The sequence below is a fragment of the Megascapheus bottae genome, chromosome 3 (assembly GCF_031878675.1).
Source record: "Megascapheus bottae isolate mThoBot1 chromosome 3, mThoBot2.hap1, whole genome shotgun sequence".
Lineage (NCBI taxonomy): Eukaryota > Metazoa > Chordata > Mammalia > Rodentia > Geomyidae > Megascapheus > Megascapheus bottae.
The window spans coordinates 86,349,622-86,368,776 of NC_143511.1; the positions used below are offsets into that span (position 1 = coordinate 86,349,622).

The window sequence follows — 19,155 nt, forward strand, 5'->3', positions numbered from 1 at the left end:
CCTCGGCGCCGCCTCCGCCATCCACGCAGATTCCTGTCTCCCTGCCTGTCGCCCCCTCCCTCCCTCCTGGGCCCTCCTTCCCGTCCTCTCCCGCGCCTCGTCGTCGTCGTCGTCGTCCTCCTCCTCTCCTCCTCCTCCTCCTCCTCCACCCTCGCAGCCCTCTCCCGTCTCCCGTCTCCGGTCCTCCCTCGGCTCCGGCTCAGCCGCCCACCGCCCCCCCCACCCCGCCCCCGGCGCCGCCGAGCCCCGGGCCGCCCATGATGGGCTCTGTGCTCCCGGCCGAGGCCCTGGTGCTCAAAACCGGGCTGAAGACGCCGGGGCTGGCGCTGGCCGAGGTCATCACCTCCGACATCCTGCACAGCTTCCTGTACGGCCGATGGCGCAACGTGCTGGGCGAGCAGCTGCTGGAGGACAAGAGCCACCACGCCAGCCCCAAGACGGCCTTCACCGCCGAGGTCCTGGCGCAGTCCTTCTCCGGAGGTGAGTGGGGGCGCCGTCGGGGCTCGGTCCCCGGGCTGGCCACGCGACGGGGGCCCGCGGGCCCGGGGCCACCCGCGGTGCCTCGGCGGCCCCCGTGGGTCCGGCCGCGGCGGCCCGGCGGGGCCCGGCGCCGCCCTCCCTCCGCGCCCGGCGCTCGGCCGCCCCTCCCCACCCGCCGTGCGCCCCAGCCCGGGTCCCAGCGTCCAGAGCCTCACGAGGCGTGTAATAGCAGTTGACTCACCGAGAAGGGGTTTTAAATTCATTTAGTTAACTTGGGCTTGACCCGCGAAAGTTCCCACTTAGGCCGAGCCCCGGGCGCAGGCGGCGGGGGGCCGGGGCGGGGGGCGCGGCCGGGCGGGGGCGGGCGCCGGGCCCGAGAAGTTTCTTTTCTTTGGGACGTCTCAAGTTCTTATCCCTCATTCATCACCGCGCACACAATCTCCCTCCCCGGCGCTGGCATCTCAGCGCGTCGCCCTTCTTCCAGCCCTTTGCCATGTCTGTTCCTCTCTTAATTTACCGTGAAGATTAATTCCACTTTCATTCACGCTATGTCAACCATCTAATCCCCCCTTTTTGTAAGGGGGATTCCTCGGCCCCTTTTAAACAAGTCCCGTCCGCATTGAGCGACAATTTACTGCTACAGCATTTTTCCAGGGCTAATGAATTTAGAATTAGCAATTTCATTCGAATGGAGCCCAATGAATGCGATCACGTTAACAGCGTGACAAATCGCCCGCTGGGCCCGCCACGGACACCGTTTAACCCCCCTTTCAGCCGCTCCCCGCGCCCCCCGCCATTTTCCCAGGTAGCTTAGAGGGGAAGCTTGTAAGACGGGGCGGCCGGCCGCGCCTCCCCGCTCCGCCGCGCTCCCGCCCCCGAGGCCCGGGCCCGACGGCGGGGAGGGGGGGGCCGGGCGCCGAGGACGCCGGGTCCCCGCCCACGAGGGACTCCGGAGCCCCCCGGAGCCCGGCCCGGGAGCGGAGCGGGGCCCGCGCGGGGGGCGCGGACTGAGCGGGGCCGGTCGCCCGCCCGCGTCTCTCGGGCCGGCTCGGGGCCCCGCGGGCTCCTGCGCCCGCGCCCCGATGCGCACGGGCGAACGGGAAAGACCCGGCTGGGGCGTTCTCGCCTCGCGCCGCCTCCGTCTCCCGGCCGAGCCCGGAGTTTCCCCGGGTCGGGGGCGGGAGGGCTGGTGGAGGTGCGGAGAAGCCGCGGAACGACGAGGCCAAACGAGACCCCGCTCTCCACACCCGCCCCGAGGGCCGCGCGCCGATCCCGGTGTGAGGGCGCCGGCCGGGCCCCGGGTTCGATTCGCAGCCACCGCGAAACGAGCAAAACGAAAACCAGGGAAGGGGAGCGGGGACGCGCCGCGTTCCTCCGGGGGTGCGGAGAGCCCGAGGGCGCGGGCCGGAGGAGCGGGGTCGGAGGCGAGGCGGCTCCGCCTGGGGCGCGGGGTGAGGGCGCGCCCGGCCGCTGACCCACGGCCCCGTCCCGGCAGAGGTGCAGAAGCTCTCGAGCCTCGTGCTCCCGGTGGAGGTGATCATCGCGCAGAGCTCCATCCCCGGCGAGGGCCTCGGCATCTTCTCCAAGACCTGGATCAAGGCGGGCACGGAGATGGGGCCGTTCACCGGCCGCGTCATCGCCCCGGAGCACGTGGACATCTGCAAGAACAACAACCTCATGTGGGAGGTAGGCCGCCGGGCCCTGGGTGGGGACGCGCGGGGGCATTTGCACACCTTTGTTTTGTTTTTCTAGCCCGGGCACTGTCCCCTTGGCTCAAGGCTAGCACTCGGCCACTGGAGCCACAGCTCACTTCTAGCTTTCTTTGGGGTGCTTAATTCGAGTTAAGAGTGTTGCAGACTTTTCCACCCTGGCTGGCTTTGAATCAAGATCCTCAGATCTTAGCCTTAAGTAGCTAGAATCGCAGCCACGAGCCACCAACACTGGTCTTGCCACTTTTCTTCTTTTCCTGGCCACAGGACCTAGAAGAGAAGTTCCTCAAGGCCAGCCAGGGTCCTGGCCTGGGGTGAGGTGTGGCGGCTGCTATGGTGGACAGAGGATGGAGCAAGTGCTTGTTGGAAATGTTTCCTGTTCTCAGGCAGAAAGTCATCCAAAAGGATGGTTGTCACTGGGCCTTGAGTCGGCTGTCTGGGTTTCCAGCCTGCCAGCCATAGCATTATCTCAGCAGCCCTGTGATTTGTCATCCCCGTTTTAGAGAAGGAAGCCGAGGCGCAGAGAGACTTCCACCTCAGCCTTCTGAGGCAGCCCACACGGCGCTGGAAGATCCAGGAAGGGCTGCTCCTAGGACAAAGCCAGCGCTGGGGGCTGAGGCGGGTCTTCTTTGGAGGCAGATGGCACAGCTCCTTCCTAATCTCCTCCCCCCCACCCCCCAGCCCTGCTCCCCGCAGCCCCCACCTGGATGCCTCTGGAGGAATCCAGTGTGAGGATGCTGGGCAAGGGCAGCTGGGGGAGCATGGAGGAGGGGGGTCTCCTAATCTCAGCTCCTGCCATGTGGATTCTGGGTAGTGATTATCCTTCTACTTGTCCCAGAGTCAGGAAGCTCAGGGTAAAGTTTGACCTCTTGGCGGCTCTTGGCTAGGCCTAGGTGTCTTCATGAGCCAGGCTTTCCTCTCTGGGGTCTTGTGTCCCACAGGGTTTTCTTCAGCCCCAGGAAACGCCTCTACACACACACACACACACACACACACACACACACACGTGTTTGATCAGGGCTCTGGCCCTGGCCATGGAACCAAGCACATGGCATAGCCACATCTCACCTAGTCCCGGCTGCCCCCATGCCAGGTGTTCAATGAGGACGGCACAGTGCGCTACTTTATCGATGCCAGCCAGGAGGACCACCGGAGCTGGATGACCTACATCAAGTGTGCACGGAACGAGCAGGAGCAGAACCTGGAGGTGGTCCAGATTGGCACAAGCATCTTCTACAAGGCCATCGAGGTGGGTGCTGTGTGCAGGGACCAGCGTGGTCCCACAGGGTGGCATGCAGGCCATCTGTCTTGGAACTTTTTTTTGGGGGGGAGGTGTCATAGGGCTTGAACTCTGGGCCTGAGTGCTGTCCCAAGGCTACCACCCTACCCCTCGAGCCTCAGGGCCACTTTAAGCTTTCTGATCTCAGCCTCCCGAGTGGCTGGGGTTATAGTTGCGAGCCACCAGCTTCTTTCTGTGGAGCTCGGAACTTTTGCCGTCGGGAATGCTTGAACTAGATGTGAGATCCTGGAAGCCTTCAGAGGGTGATTGGTTGGGAAGTAATAGAGAAACAAGAACAAAGAATTCGAAAATAGGAATAGAGAAAGGTGTTAGGGATAGTGTTGGGTGAGAGAAGGAACAGCGGTGTGTGTCCCTGGCGGCTTAGCTGCTGTCACCCCTCATTCTCCACGTATGTGATGCTGACAGGATGGTTGCTCGTGACTCTAGTCCCAGCTCATTCATTGCAGGTCAGGCTTTTCCCAGACACCTTTTCTGCATTTCTGTATTTCGTCTTATAGGACCTCCAGGAGGAGGACTCTGAGGACTTGGAAACTGGGGTCTGCTGGGTGGCAGGCAGCTCTGGTGGCCCCGAGGCTGGGTGGTGAGGTCAGTAGTTCTGTGACTCTTCTCAGAGGAGCAAGGGAGGATAGGGGGGTTAAATACTGCCTCCCGGGGTGTTTGAAGGCTTGTGAAGGGGGATGGGCAGAGCCAGGGCCAGGGTGATGGAAGGCTGAGAGGACTGGGAACGGTGAGGGAGGAGATTTTCCAGTAGACAGGGGGAGGCTTGGCTGGGTCTCAGTCTCTCTGGCTGTGTTTAGGATTCCTGAGGTGCCAGGAGGCCTAGTAGCTTTTGGACCTGAGCCTTGTCCCTTGTTAGCCAGATCCCAATGACCAATGATGGTGGGGTGGGGTGGGGACTGGAGCTCAGCGCAGGGCGGGCCTGGAGGACTAGAAGTAGAGGCTCAGAATGGGGGAACTGGCCTCCATTGGAATCCAGAGTGCCGGACAGCTGGGACAGGGCCAGGGCAGGACCAAAGGGGTCTAGGTAGAACTAGGGGTGCCAGGCTGGTGGCTTCTGGAGCCATCCAGTTGGGCCACGCCCTTCTAGAATGGGCTTCAGAAACTGCCGAACCCCATCTTTATGGGGCACATCAGGGGGTGGTCCTCAGCTCCACTCAGGGGCTCATGCACACTCATGTATCGCCTCTTGTCCACGTGCTGTCCTGGCCATGCTGATGGAGGGCAGGCACATACTCTAGTTCCCACATAAACACTCGTATACATACGTGTGTGTATGCACGTGTACACACACACACACACACACATGCATGCACGCACGCACTCACGCACTCACGCACATACTCACATTGATACAGACACTGGCCATGAATGCCTCTGTCGTTCTGTCAAGAGGCTTCCTGGCTGAAGCAGGCTAGGGACCCTGACTGTGCTGTTACTGTCCAGGTCACAAAAGGGGACAGCAACATGGGGACAGGACATTGCAATAGATGTATATAAAGAAATGCAGAAAGCCAGGCCCTGGTGGCTCAGGCCTATAATTGTAGTTATTAAAGGAGGCTGAAATCTGAGGATTGTGGTTGGAAGCCAGCCTGGGCCAGGGAGATCTGTGAGACTCTTTTTTCCAATGAACCACCAAGAAGCCAGAAGTGGAACTGTGGTTCAAGTGGTAGAGCACCAGTCTTGGGTGCCCAGAGCCTGAGTTCAAGCTCCAAGACCAACACAAAGGAACCGCGTGAAAAAGGAAATAGGAATAGAGAAAGGAGTTAGAGAATAGGGTGGAAGAAGAAAATTTCGAGGAAGGGATGAGAACTTGCATGTATCGTGGGGAAGTTAGTGTACAAAGAATGGGATGCATCTGTAGCCTTGACTACCGTGTGTTCCACGCATGTGATTTCAGTAGCTAGCTGTCATGGTTAGCAGGCTTTTACACTCAGCAGAGCCACCTATAAAGGAACTGTTTGAGGGACAAGAAGACACAAAACAGCCTGCATTACCTCTCACACGCGAAGTTGCATGCTTTTTTCCCTCCGTATCAATTTTCTGGAGCCATATTGACACAATGTCAGATTGCACTTATCGGAGGAGGACTGGTGCCTGCGGGTGTGCCTGGCCGCCCGGGGGAGGCGGGCTGCTTCTCACAGAGCCCTTCTGGACTAGACTAGGGCGCATGGCCACTCACCCCGGCTGCTTTCCCATCTTTGCAATAAATCGCCTGTTTGTTCTGTGCCTGTGTGGGGTTAGCCAAGGAGAAGGACCTTTGCCACGATCTGTTTTCTTAATCTTGCTGCCGCTCACAAGTGCTATTTATACTTCATAATAGTAACCCATTGCTTGCCAAAATACGGAAAGTGCAACTTTCCAAAGAAACAGTCCCAGATCTCCAAACACGAATAAAGGTGATGGCACTTCCAGGAGCTGTAGCAAGCTTCATCTCGGGCTGGATCTCCTGAGCCAGGACCCTTCTTCCTGCCTAGTGGGTCTTAATGGCATCTCTAGAAAGTTCCCAGCATATGGTCAGGCAGCACTAATCAATTGTTGAATGGAAACGTTATTTTGACAGGTGAAAGGGGCTAAACCCATAGGGGATCCAGTGACCCAATTCTTCCACAGAAACAAAACCAGTTGGTCCAGGAAGGATGGAAGATCTGACATTTATTCGTTTGTTTATTCTTTATTTTTCTGCCAGTAGTGGAGTTTGAACTTAGGGCCTGAGTGTTCTCTCTGAATTCTTCCTTCCTTCCTTCCTTCCTTTTGTCTTTTTTTTTCCTCTCAAGGCTGGCACTCTACCACTTGAGCCTCATATCTACTTCCAGCTTTTTGGTAGTTTGTTGGAGATGAATCTCATGGAAGCTGGGTGCAGTGGCTCACGCCTGTAATCCTAGCTACTCAGGAGGCTGAGATCTGAGGATCAAGGTTCAAAGCCAGCCCAGGCACTAAAGACCATGAGACTCTTATTTCCAGTTAACCACTAGAAAACCCGAAGTGGTACTGTGGCTCAAGGAGTAGCGTGGTAGCTTTGAGCTGAAGAGTTCAAGGACAGCGTCCAGGCAAGCCCCACGATGACAAAAAAAAAAGTCTCATGGACTTTCCTGCCTGGCCTGGGAACCACAATCCTCAGCTCTCAGCCTCCTGAGTCGCTAGGATGAGAGGCGTCAGCTGCCAAAGTCTGGGTTAGAAGTTCGCACAAAGAAAGGATTTAGAAATGTGGTAATATGACTTTGGGTTATATAATTGGAAGAAAACCTTCAATCTTTCTCTTCCCTATTCTTTGGCAAATTATTATGCCTTGAAATGCAGGCTTTTTCTTCCTGCAATTTTCCCTTTCATTTCAGACAGCTGAGCTTTAAATTTTCCCCAGAGCCACATCTCTGTCTTGGCTCTAAGGGCAAGCACCATTTTTCTCTTGACTCTGTTTATCCCTTTGGCCTTGTTTATCAGTGAGTGCTCTTTAATTTCTATAATTGATAATGATTGGCTTCATTTTAATAATGTCACACAAAACACATCGTTGCTGCCACAGTGCTAGTATCCTCTTTCTTCCCCCCTCACCACTTTTTTTTTTGGTTGGTCATGGGGCTTGAATTTGGGGCCTGGGTGCTGTCCCTGAGCTTTTCAACTCAAGGCTACTGCCCTACCCCTGAACCACAGTGCCACTTCCAGTTTTCTAGAGGTTAATTGGAGATAAAAATCTCATGGACCGTAGTATCTGGGCTGGCTTTGAACCACAATCCACAGATTTCAGCCTCCTGAGTAGGTAGGATTACAGGTGTGAGCTACTGCACCCAGCTTCCTGAGACACTTTTTGCTCAAGGCTTGTGCCCTGCCACTTGAGCTTCAGCACCACTTCCGGTTCTTTCTGAGTATGTGGTACTGAGGAATCTAACCTAGAGCTTTGTGCATGCTAGGCAAGCACTCTGCCACTAGGCTACATCCGTGGCCCCTAATGTCCTTTTTATAACTTTATTTTATTTAATTTTGTTCATGTGGTATCATTGAACCAGGGTCTCATGCATGCTAGGGAAGTATTCTACCACTAAGCCACGTTGCCTGCCTGCTGATATCCTTTCGTTGTTTTTGGTGGGACTGAGAGCTTGACCTCAGGACTTCATGCTTGTTAGGCTGGCCCAAAAACTCTGGACCATGCCACTGGCCCTCTTTTTCACCAGCAATTCTAGCTTCAGCCTCTGTGCTCAGCTTTGTACTGCTGCTGTGACAGAAAGATAGCATAGCATCCAGCTCTCCTCTGTAGAGAATCTCATGCACTTCCTTTGCCTAGGATGGTTTTGAACTTCCCTCTTTCCAATTTAGCCCTCACATGGCTTGGGGTGATGACAGGCGAGTAGCACTGCATCCAGCTCTGTGTTGAGAAGGGTGTCTAAGAACGTTTCTTCTAGCTCTTCCAGAACAGCCAAGCGCCTGATTTTATTTAGCCTTTCAGACAGCTAGGATGCTAGGATCAGCACAAAATAGTGATGGGTAGCTACTGTCTTAACACCCTTTTCAAAAAGTCTTAAACGGTGTGCGTGTGCGTGTGTGTGTCTGTCTACTCGTGTATGTACACATGCATATGCATGCTTGGAATTGAAGCTAAGGCCTGGTGCAAGCTGAGTATGTGCTCTGTCATGGAGCTATCTCCCCAGCCATACAACTTTTTAAACCGTTTGTCCAGGGCAGGGAGCATGGCTTAGTGGTAGTGTACTCACCTAGCATGCATGAAACGCTGGGTTTGCTTCCCCGGAACCACATACAAAGAAAAAGCTGGAAGTGGCACTGTGGCTCAAGTGGCAGAGTGCTAGCCTTGAGCAAAAAAGTGTCCAAGGGCAGTGCCCGGACCCTGAGTTCAAGCCCCAGGACTGGCAAAAAAACAAAACCAAAACCAAACCAAACTGGAAAAAAAAATACGTTTTTCCAGCCATCTAACATGTCAACACCAACCCCACATTTTTCTTTTTTGTCTGTTGTGGGACTTGCACTCTGGGCCTGGGCACTGTCCCTGAGCTTTTCAGCTCAAGGCTACCACCTACCCTTTGAGCTACAGTGCCATTTCAGTTTTCTAGAGGTTAATTGGAGATAAAGAGTCTCAGGTCCTTTTGTGCCCGGGCTGGCTTTGAGCCTTGATCCTCAGATCTCAGCCTCCCGAATAGCTAGGATGACAGGCGTGAGCCACCCTGCCAGTTAACCCCACTTTATTTATTTATTTATTTATTTATTTATTTAATTTATTTATTTTGTGGTGCTGAGAATCAGAGCCAGGGCTTTTCAAATGCTGGCTGAGTGTTTGCTACAGTTTCCCTTTCTAATGCTGATGAAATGAGGGTTGAGGAGAAGCTGGGAGGGGGCTGAGCTGTGACTGTCTGGGAACACTTGACCACTGTGCCATGTGGCCGGTATCTATTTGCCAGAACTCTATTAATTGGTGTGTCAGGACATCTGTGTACAATGGAAATTAATGTTCAGCCAGATGACCCAGCAATCCTTTGCGGCCGGAGCATCTGAGCCGCTCAGAGAAGGGGAGGGAGGGCACCCGCGTCTCCTGGGACCATGTTCAATGACGGTCATGAATTTGTATTAGGAGAACAACCCCCAAAGCTTATTACTGACAATTTACAATAAAAATATAGCCAAGCTGGGTGCCAGTGGTTTGTGCCTGTTATCCTACCTACTCAGAAGGCTGGGGTGTAAGGATCCTGGTTTGAAACCAGCCTAGGGAGCAAAGTCTTTGTGACTCTTGTTTCCAGTTAAACAGCAAAAAAGCTGGAAGCAGAGCTATGGTTCAAGTGGTAGAGTGCCAGCCTTGAGGAAAAAAAAAAAAAAAAAGCTCAGGGTTAGTGCCGAGAGAGAGAGAGAGAGAGAGAGAGAGAGAGAGAGAGAGAGAGAGAGAGAGAGAGAGAGAATAAAGTCAAGTAACTGGTCACCACAATACCTCAAAAGCTGATGTTTTCTCCCAAGTTTTGACATCATGCTATAGAAATTGGTTCTCTCCACCAATTGCTCTATTTGTGGTGTATCCTGAGCAGCTGTGTGAACAGCTGGCTGGTTTAGATACTGAGTCCCCTGTATAGAGCCTGACTGGGGCCAGCGGGAGTATTAGTGGCAGCAGGATCCCCAGGGAGCCTGTGGGGATCCGTGGTTGTCCCTTGCATATGAGCAGTCAGCTGATGGGACCCTGGACAGTTCCCGTATTTTAGAGAGGAAGCGGTAGGTGCCAGGGGTCTCCTGGGCTTCCTCACAGGGGCCTGAGGAGGAGAAGTGAAAGTGTCACCCAGTCCCCTGCGCTGGGCAGGAGCTGTTGCAGCCCCACGGCTCCCAGTCATATTGTACATTTCCAGGACAGGCTTCAATTTTTCTCTTAGTAGCATTGAAAACAATATCACTACATATATGTTTTTATTTTAATTTTATTGTTAGTATAAAGGTGATCGACAGATGGATTACAGTTACAGAAATCAAGAGTCCTTTTTTTTTTTTTTTAAAACAATGTCATGCCTTCTCTTGGTCTCCCTCTATGCATGTTTCCTTTTTCTTTTTGGCCAGTCCTGGGGCTTGAACTCAGGGCCTAGGCACTGTCCTTGAGCCTTCATTAAGCCACAGCACCACTTCTGGATTTTTTGGGGGTATAATACGGAGGAATCAAACTCCAGGCTTCATGCACGCTAGGCAGGCCCACCTCTCCACCACTGGGCCCCGCTTCCAGCCCACGGTTTTTGTTTTTATTTTTTTTTGTTTTTTTGTTTGAGCCACTAGGGCTTGAATTCAAGGTTTCACTTTTTTGTTTTGTTTTTTGTGGATCGTGGGGCTTAAACTCAGCCTGGGCGTTGTCCCTTAGCTCTTCAGCTCAAGGCTACCACCCTACCCTTGAGCCAAGCCCATTTTCTAGAGATTAATTGGAGATAAGAGTCTCAGGTCCTTTTGAGCCTGGGCTGGCTTTGAATCCTGATCCTCAGATTTCAGCCTCCTGAGTAGCTAGGATTATAGGCTGGTTTCACATTCTTGCTTAGCTTTTCTGCTCCAGGCTAGTCTACTGCTAGAGCCATGCCTCCATGTCTGGCTTTTTGCTAATTAATTGAAGATAAGAATCTCACGGACTTTCCTGCCCAGCATGGCTTAGAAGTGTGATCTGCGGGTCTCAACCTCCTGAGTTGTTGGGTTTACAGCTGTGAGCTACTGGCACCTGGCTGGCTACATGGGTGTGTTATAGTTCAGTTTTTACAGTGGTTAAAGCTTTTTTGAGGCATGCCTCATGGTTTTGCACCGTAGTAATTTAACCCTACCCCTAAGTATTCCTTTTCTTCTGCAATCCGTGGAGTCCATGAAAAGTTGTGTTTTGTTGTGTTGGTTTTGCATCTCATGTTTCAGGTTTCAAAGGGAAAGCTTAGGTCCTAGTTTGATGAATGTGGTGGGTTAAGCAGAAGGACTGATTTGTGTGTATCTAAGTCTTACCAGCTTTCTGCTGCACCTTGAATAAAAAATAGTGAAGTAAATAAATGAAAAAGTCAGGAGCTGGTGGCTCATGCCTGTAATCCTAGCTATTCAGGCAGCTGAGATCTGACGATCACAGTTTAGAGCCAGCATGGGCAAGAAAGTTCATGAGCCTCTTATCTCCAATTAACAGGAAGTAGAGCTGTGGCTGAAAGTGGTAGAGCACTAGCCTTGAGCAAAAACAATGCCCAGTCCTGGAGTTCAAGCTCCATGACTGGCAAAAACAACAACGAACAGCTCAGGATACTCTGGCTTAGCTTTCTTGTTCAAAGCTGGTACTCTATCAGTTGAGCCACAACTCCATTTCTGGCTTTTTGCTGATTAATTGAAGATAAGCTCACAGACTTTCCTCCCCAGGCTGGCTTTGAGCCATGATCATCAATTCTCAGTTTCCTGAGTAGCTAGGAGGAAAAAGAGAGTCAGAGGTAGGGCTGGACAAGCTAGAAGCCTTAAGTTCAATCCCCTCTACCACTCAAAAACAAACACAAACAATGAGGGGAAAAAAACAAAACCCTCAGCCCAGCCTATAAAAATAGAAGTCACTCTGTGTACTCCATTTCTCTCTACACCTTCAGTCAGCATTTTTTAGTGGTTTCAAAGTGAGAAATATTTCTGGGGAAAGATGCCCAGAGAGCTGGCAGCACCACTAGCCACTAGAACAGAGAGGAAGTGGCTTCTCTGTCTGGCCCATCGCTTGCTGATGCCATCGTGCTCAGGGATTGTACTTTTTCAATTAATGCATAAAATCAACTTCAGTCCATCATAAAATATGCTGCCATTCACCCTTCCTACAACAGTCTTCTCTTAAACACGTTTTATTTTTCTTCATTATTATTACTATTTCTTTTTAGAGATTTGTATTTCTATTTTCCTTTTTATTTTTGGTAGTGCTGAGGATCAAACTCAGGCCTGGTGCGTAGAAGGTGAGTCAGCTACATCTTCAGTCCTGAAAGTAGTTTTTTTTTTGGGGGGGCAGTCCTGGGGCTTGAACTCAGGGCCTGAGCGCTGTCCTTGGGCTTTCTCAAGGCTAGAGCTCTACCACTTGAGCCAGTGCATCACTTCTCGCTTTTTCTATGTATGTGTACCAAGAAATCGAACCGATGTCTTTGTGCATGCTAGGCAAGCACTCTACCACTAGGCTAAACCCCCGGCCCTGCTAGTACTTATATTTTTATAAACAGTAACCTGGGTAACAATTTAGAATGAGTATTCAGAGCCAGGTGCCAGGGGCTCAGGCCTGTAATCCTAGCTACTCAGGAGGCTGAGATCTGAGGATAGTAGTTTAAAGCCAGCACAGGCAGGAAAGTCTGTGCAACCACCAAAAAGCCACACAAGTGGAGCTGTGGCTCAAGTGGTAGAGTGCCAGTCTACGTGAAAAAGCTTATGGGACAGCTCCCAGGTCCTGAGCTCAAGCTCCAGGACTGGCACACATGCATGTACAATGCACACACGTGTGTATGTGCATACACACACACACACACGGTATTCAGGTCTATATGATCTTCAGCTATCATCTCCATCTTGTTTTTCAGTCCTTAGGCTTGAACTCAGGGCCCGGGCACTGTCCTTGAGCACTCTACCACTTGAACCACAGCACCAGTTCCAACTTTTTCTGGGTGTAATAGCACTGAGGAATCAAACTCAAGGCTTCCTGCATGCCTGGCCTAATGGCTATACTCCCAGCCTCTTTCTTTCTTCTTCTAATACTTTGAACTTAAGGCTTTCTACTCTTGCCTAGCTTTTTGCTTAGGGCTAGTGCCCTTGGGAGTTCTCTTTGCTGGTTAGACGTAAGAGTCTAGGATTTGTCTGTTGCATTGTACTTGGCTGTTATTTTCAATTAAAATGGCATAACTACTACTGCCTTAGGTTTTGGTTCTTGGGTGGAGAGTCTAAAGCTAGGGGTGTCACCTGCTGGGCTGGCTGAGCCTCCCCCCCCACTGCTAGGCTGGAGCTTGTCTTTCCTGGGGGGAGGCCATAGCACTGTTGTGGACCTCTGTCCTTGGGGCATGCCAAGGCCTTGGGGCCCAGGTCATCCTGCAGGCTCTGTGTTACCACTGCAGAGCTCTGCATGCCCGGAGCCCAGCAGCTGCTCTGGGAGCTGGTGAGCCAGTGCTGTGCATGCGGTACGCACATGTGGCCCCGATGATCCAGGAACTACTCAAGGAGACCAGGACAGTGAGGAAACTGAGGCACCATACGATGAGACCACGGGAACAAGGTCACTTAGCTTTTGGGGAAATGAGTCCCCCTTTCTTCTGGGCTCTAGGGCTAGGTTGCAACCTCTGCAAAGCATCTCCCGCAGGGCCTCTTGACCATGGCAGGGGCTGTGCTAGAAGAACCTGCAGTCTCCGTGTGTCTGTGTGTCTTTCAGCAGTTGTGGGGCTGGGGGCCTCTGGGACTGTGCTCCCCAAAGCACTCATTACAAGAGAAACTCACAGAGGCAAAGCAGCTGGTTGAAGGTTAGGCAAGGACTGTGTGGCCTGGGGGTCTACCCGTATCTTTCAGAGGCTGCTGTCTGTGTTTGTGCAATCACTAGAGCTTGAATTGGCACTTAGCTTTTCTTTTTTTCCTGCCTGCCAGTCCTGAGGTTTGAACACTGGGCCTGTGCACTCTCCCTGAGCTACTTTTGCTCAAGGCCAGTGCTCTACCACTTGAGTCACAGCACTACTTCTGGCTTTTTCTTTTTTTTATTTTTGCGGGTCACAGGGCTTAAACTCAGCCTGGGCCCTGAGCTCTTCAGCTCAAGGCTGCCACCCTACTCCTGGGCCTGGGTGTTGTCCCTGAGCTCTTCAGCTCAAGGCTACTACTCCACCCTTGAGCCACAGCCCCATTTCCCATTTTTCTAGAGGTTAATTGGAGGTAAGAGTCTCATGGTCTTTAGTGCTAGGGCTGGCTTTGAACCTTGATCCTCAGATCTCAGCCTCCTGAGTAGCTAGGATTACAGGTGTGAGCCACCTCGCCTGTCTCTGACTTTTTCTGTAATTAATTGGAGATTACAGTCTCACAGGTCCAGGAATATAGCCTGTAGAGGAACGTGGTGGGAGACTGCTCACCTATCATGTATGAAGCCCTGGGTTCAATTCCTAACTACCACATACTCAGAAAAAGCCAGAAGTGGTGTGGCTCAAGTGGCAGAGCACTAGCCTTGAGCAAAAAAGTGTTCAAGGGGGCTGGGAGTTTGGCCTAGTGGTAGAGTGCTTGCCTAGCATGTACGAAGACCCAGGTTCGATTCCTCAGTACCACATACATAGAAAAAAGCCAGAAATGGTGCTGTGGCTCACATGATAGAGCTCTAACCTTGAGAAAGCCCAAGAGCCCAAGATCAGTGCCCAAGCTCTGAGTTCAAGACCCAGTACTGGAAAAAAAGGAAGTGTCCAAGGACAGTACCCAGGCCCTGAGCTCAAGCCCCAGAACTGGCAAAAAAACAAAAAACAACCCCCCCACCACAGTCTCACAGTCTTTCCTCCTTCCTGGGCTGCTTTGAACCATGATCCTCAGATCTCAGCATTTTGAGTAGCTAGCATTAGAGCATGACCTACTGGTGCTCACTTAGCTCTTTTTTTTCTTCTTTACCCAAGTTTGGTGCTCTACCATTTGAACCATACCTTTACGTTCAGCTTTTTTCTTGGTTTATTGGAGATAAGAGACTCACAGACTTTCCCACCCCAGTTGGCTTTGAACTGTCATCCTCATATCTCAGCCTCCTTGAGTAGTTAGAATTACAGGCGTGAGCCACCAGCACTGGCTATGACTGACCTCTTCATCGGCTAATCTGAAATATTTCAGCCCCATCATCTCCTTTCCTCTGGGGGTTCACAAACCTTCTCTGCCCTTTGAAAGAAGGGGCCTCTAGCTCTGCCTGTTGGCTTCCAACAGCAGCTAGGTCCTCAGTGACTTGCTGGAGTCCTAGGTTCTAATCTCTCTGATTTCTTTGAGGCAATTTTTTTTTTGCCAGTCCTGGGGCTTGAACTCAGGGCTTGGGCACTGTCCTTGGACACTTTTTGCTCAAGGCTAGAGCTCTACTACTTGAGCCACAGCATCATTTCTGGCTTTTTCCTGTATATGTGGTACCGAGGAATTGAACCCAGGGCTTTGTGCATGCTAGGCAAGCACTCTACCACTAGGTCCTGTTTTCCTTGGGTTCTGGGGCTCTTCTTGGGCATGGCCCTTGCTGGCATCATGCCATACACTGCCCCTAGGTTTCTGTGGTGCCCGGTGGGTCACAGGAAGGGGCATGGCGACCATAGACTGAGTCTCAGTAGAATGACAGTCACTAAGATCCCACATTGTCCAGCCCTGTACTCCCCTCTTAGCTCCCTCCTGCCAGCGTCAAGCAGAGCTTCTGGGCTCTGCACAGAGTTGTTCGAGGGCTCCCCCGAGTGGCTGGGCTCTGCAGAATGTGGAGATCAAGGGATCTGCTCCGCAGCAGCTGGCTCCCTGGAGAACTGAAATGGATCCTGCAGGAAAACAAAATAGCTGTTGGGAGGGGAGGAAGGGGAAGGAGGGTCCCCTTGGAAGAGGTAACTGGCTTTCACCAAAGGTCTGGGGGTGGCCTGAGGTCGGGCTCGGGAAGCAGATCTTCCAGCATCTCCCACTGCAAAACTCTGACCACCAGCTGTCGCCATTTTCCCTAGGCAGTTACTTTCTCTGAGGAAAAACAGAGCCTTTAGCCTTCCATTGCAAATGCCTTGGTAACGGACCTATGACTTGATGAAACAGACTCTGTTCCTGGCTGCACATCCCCATAGTTCCTGCGTGGAGGTGTTTCTCAGTCCAGACGTTTCTTTTTTAACATCTACCCCTGCATGGAACCCTGCTGAGCCCTGTACCCCGTGGGGAAATGCGTGGTGGATTTTTAACTATTTGGGAAGAGAACTATTTCCAGAACATTATCAGCACTCTAGGATGTCTCACTACCCACGCTCTTTGGGAACATCTGGCTCCACCCTGTGGCTCTGGAGCTGGCTGGCTCTGCTTCCCCCATTCTGTGAGGAAGGAAGTTTTCTAGCCGTCCCTCTGCTGTCATTTCTGCCCATACTGAGCCCCTGTCCTGTGGCCATCAGCCAGGACACTCTTTGGAAGTGGAGCAAGCACAGAGGGACAATAATGTCCTGGCTCTTTGGGTGTCAGTGCAGGTCACGGGGGCATCTCAGAGCAGAAGGACCCAGCTGTGGCCTTCTCAGGGCTGACCCATCTCCTGGCTGTCAGGGGGTGTGCAGAAATTCCTGCATCCCACCACCAGCCACATCCCACCACTGGCCACATATCCCTGACCCTCTGTCGCCTCTCTCCCTGCAGATGATCCCACCGGACCAGGAGCTGCTGGTGTGGTATGGAAACTCACACAATACCTTCCTGGGCATCCCTGGAGTGCCTGGGCTGGAAGAGGAGCAGAAGAAGAACAAGCATGGTAGGTATTCCCCCTGGGGCCACGATAACCAAGAACCAGGGAGCAAGAAAAGGGTGAGGAGGCCGGGAGTTTGGCCTAGTGGTTAAAGTGCTTGCCTAGCATGCATGAAGACCTGGGTTCGATTCCTCCGTACCACATATAGAGAAAAAAGCCAGAAGTGGTGTTGAGCTCAAGTGGTAGAGCTCTAGCCTTGAGAAAGTCCAAGGACAGTGCTCAGGCCCTGAGCTCAAGCCCAGGACTGGCAAAAAAAAAAAAAAGGGGGGGTGAGGAGCAGGGAGCCTTGGCCTCAGGGGACCAGTCGAAGATGGGGTCTTACCGGCCCATGAGACTGATACCCCAGGGCCAGCATGGCATTGAGTGGGGAAGAGAGACAGCCCTGCTTTTGGCCCTGATCAGCTGCTGGAGGGCAAGCGAGGGACATCCAGAGAGGTGTGGCAGGAAATGGCAGCCCTGCATCAAGAGTCTGTATGTGCCATCTTAGGAAGGGTTCTGGACCTCAGTTTCCTCATCTGTAAAGGGAAGGACAAAGTGACCTCTACGTCTCTTAGTAGCTCTGCAGCAGGGCAGAAAAAAAGCCTGGTAGTATGTTCTGGGGCACTGCCCGTCGTAACTGGGGCCACTGGCTCAAGGCCTACGTCGGCCAGATTTTGGACTCTCTGGTTTCTGGTGGGTAAGAGAGGAAAAGCTTTTCTGGGCATCATCCCGCTGCGGCCTCACCTTATGAAGCTCGATTGTCGTTATTTTTAGAGCAGCAGCTACTTACCGTTCAGGAGCGCCTTGCTCTGTGGCAAATGTTTTACATTGATTTATCCGATCCTTACAACAGACATGGAGCAAGGCCATTATTTCATTTCCCCAGTGAGTAAACCGAGGTGCGGTCCCCCCCGCAGAGTGGACACTCTGCCTTTTGTGTGGGAGTGTCCCGGTCCTAGGGCGCAAGCGGGGGGGGGGGGGGGGGGGGGGGGGGGGGGGCCTGGGTGCCCCTTGGTTTCGTTCACTCAAGGCTGATGCTCTGCCAGTTGGAGCCACAGCTCCACTTGTGGCATTCTGGTGGCCGATGGGAGGTAAAGACCCTCACCGACTTTCCCACCGGGGCCGGCTTTGAATTGCAATCCTCAGATTTCAGCCTCCCGAGTACCTGGGATGGCAGGCGTGAGCCACCGCTGCCGGACAGACAGGCAGACAGACAGGCAGGCAGGCAGGCAGACAGGCAGGCAGGCAGACAGGCAGACAGGCAGACAGGCAGGCAGACAGACAGGCAGGCAGGCAGACAGGCAGGCAGGCAGACAGGCAGACAGGCAGGCAGACAGGCAGGCAGACAGAGAGAGAGAGAGAGAGAGAGAGAGACAGACAGACAGACAGACAGACAGGCAGCCAGGCAGGCAGCCAGGCAGACAGAGAGACAGACAGACAGACAGACAGTTTGCAGCTTTCCCATGCGAAAGCTGAGGTTTCCTGGGGTTCACTCCGGTTCCCCCAGGGGCCTGCGCCCCTCCCCTCTGTCGGCGGCACCCAGATCCGACCCGCCCTGGACACCCGCAGGCGCCCGGGGGGGTGGGCGCCGGGAGGGGAGCCGGGGGCCGCGCGGGCGCGCGAGCCCGGCTCTAACGGGCCGCTGTCTCCTCCCTCCGCCCCGCCGCGCCGGCCCCGCGCCTCGCCCGCGCGCCCAGAGGACTTCCACCCGGCGGACTCGGCCGCGGGCACCGCGGGCCGCATGCGCTGCGTGATCTGCCACCGCGGCTTCAACTCCCGCAGCAACCTGCGCTCGCACATGCGCATCCACACGCTGGACAAGCCCTTCGTGTGCCGCTTCTGCAACCGCCGCTTCAGCCAGTCGTCCACGCTGCGCAACCACGTGCGCCTGCACACGGGCGAGCGTCCCTACAAGTGCCAGGTGTGCCAGAGCGCCTACTCGCAGCTGGCCGGCCTGCGCGCCCACCAGAAGAGCGCGCGCCACCGGCCGCCCAGCGCCGCGCTGCAGGCGCACTCGCCCGCGCTGCCCGCGCCGCACGCGCATGCGCCCGCGCTCGCCGCCGCCGCGGCCGCCGCCGCCGCCGCCGCCGCCGCCGCGCACCACCTGCCGGCGGCCATGGTGCTGTGAGCGCCGCGCGCGCGCCCCGCCCCGCCGCGCGCGCGCACGCGCCTCCCCGCGGGGCGCGCCCCCTCCACCTGCGGACTTGACCTCGGGACGGCTGCGCGCGCCCGCCGCCTCGCCTCCCCGCAGGGGCGCCCCCGACGTGACCCCCCCCGCGTGCACTCGTCTTCGCCACGGAAGGGCGGCATCCCTATCCCAGGGAGTGGGTGGGTGCTCATCGTGCCCTCCCGGGGAGGGGCCCCCAAGCCGTGCCTGGTCCTCTCCGAGAAGCCTCCTTCCCCGCCGCCCCGCAGCGCGGGTCCTGTGGCAGCGGGGTGGGCGGGGATCCGAGGGCCGCCGGCGGGGGGGGGGGTGGCAGGGACCCTGTCACCCTGAGTGAAAGGGGAGAGGCCCGGAGTGGGGGCGCCAGGCTGCCTGCTGGGGGCCCTGCCTGGACCGTCGGCCCCCGGCTCCCCAGGGGACGATTGCAGCCTCAGTTTCCCCATCTGGTGGCCTAGTGCCCCCACTCTTTGGCTCTGATGTCATGTCGTCCGGAAAGGAAGAGGTACGCACGCTCCAGCACCAAGAGAGCCGGACGGGGGCTGCCCCGGGGCCGGGGGGCTGCAGGCCCGCGTCTCGGGGATCCCCCCACCCCCTGCGCGCGCCCTCTGACGCCACTCAGTTCCCTGAATCCTCTGAGGGC

At 54.5% G+C, this 19,155-nt stretch overlaps 1 protein-coding gene across 1 annotated transcript; it reads left to right on the forward strand.

Moving 5' to 3' along the window:
- Nucleotides 1–257: 257 nt before the first annotated feature.
- Prdm12 (PR/SET domain 12) lies at nucleotides 258–18,479 on the forward strand. Its single transcript, XM_090329223.1, has 5 exons — nucleotides 258–480; nucleotides 1,976–2,166; nucleotides 3,283–3,438; nucleotides 16,267–16,378; nucleotides 18,049–18,479. Exons 1-5 carry the CDS (start codon nucleotides 258–260, stop codon nucleotides 18,477–18,479), a joined length of 1,113 nt encoding a protein of 370 aa, XP_090185349.1.
- Nucleotides 18,480–19,155: the final 676 nt, after the last annotated feature.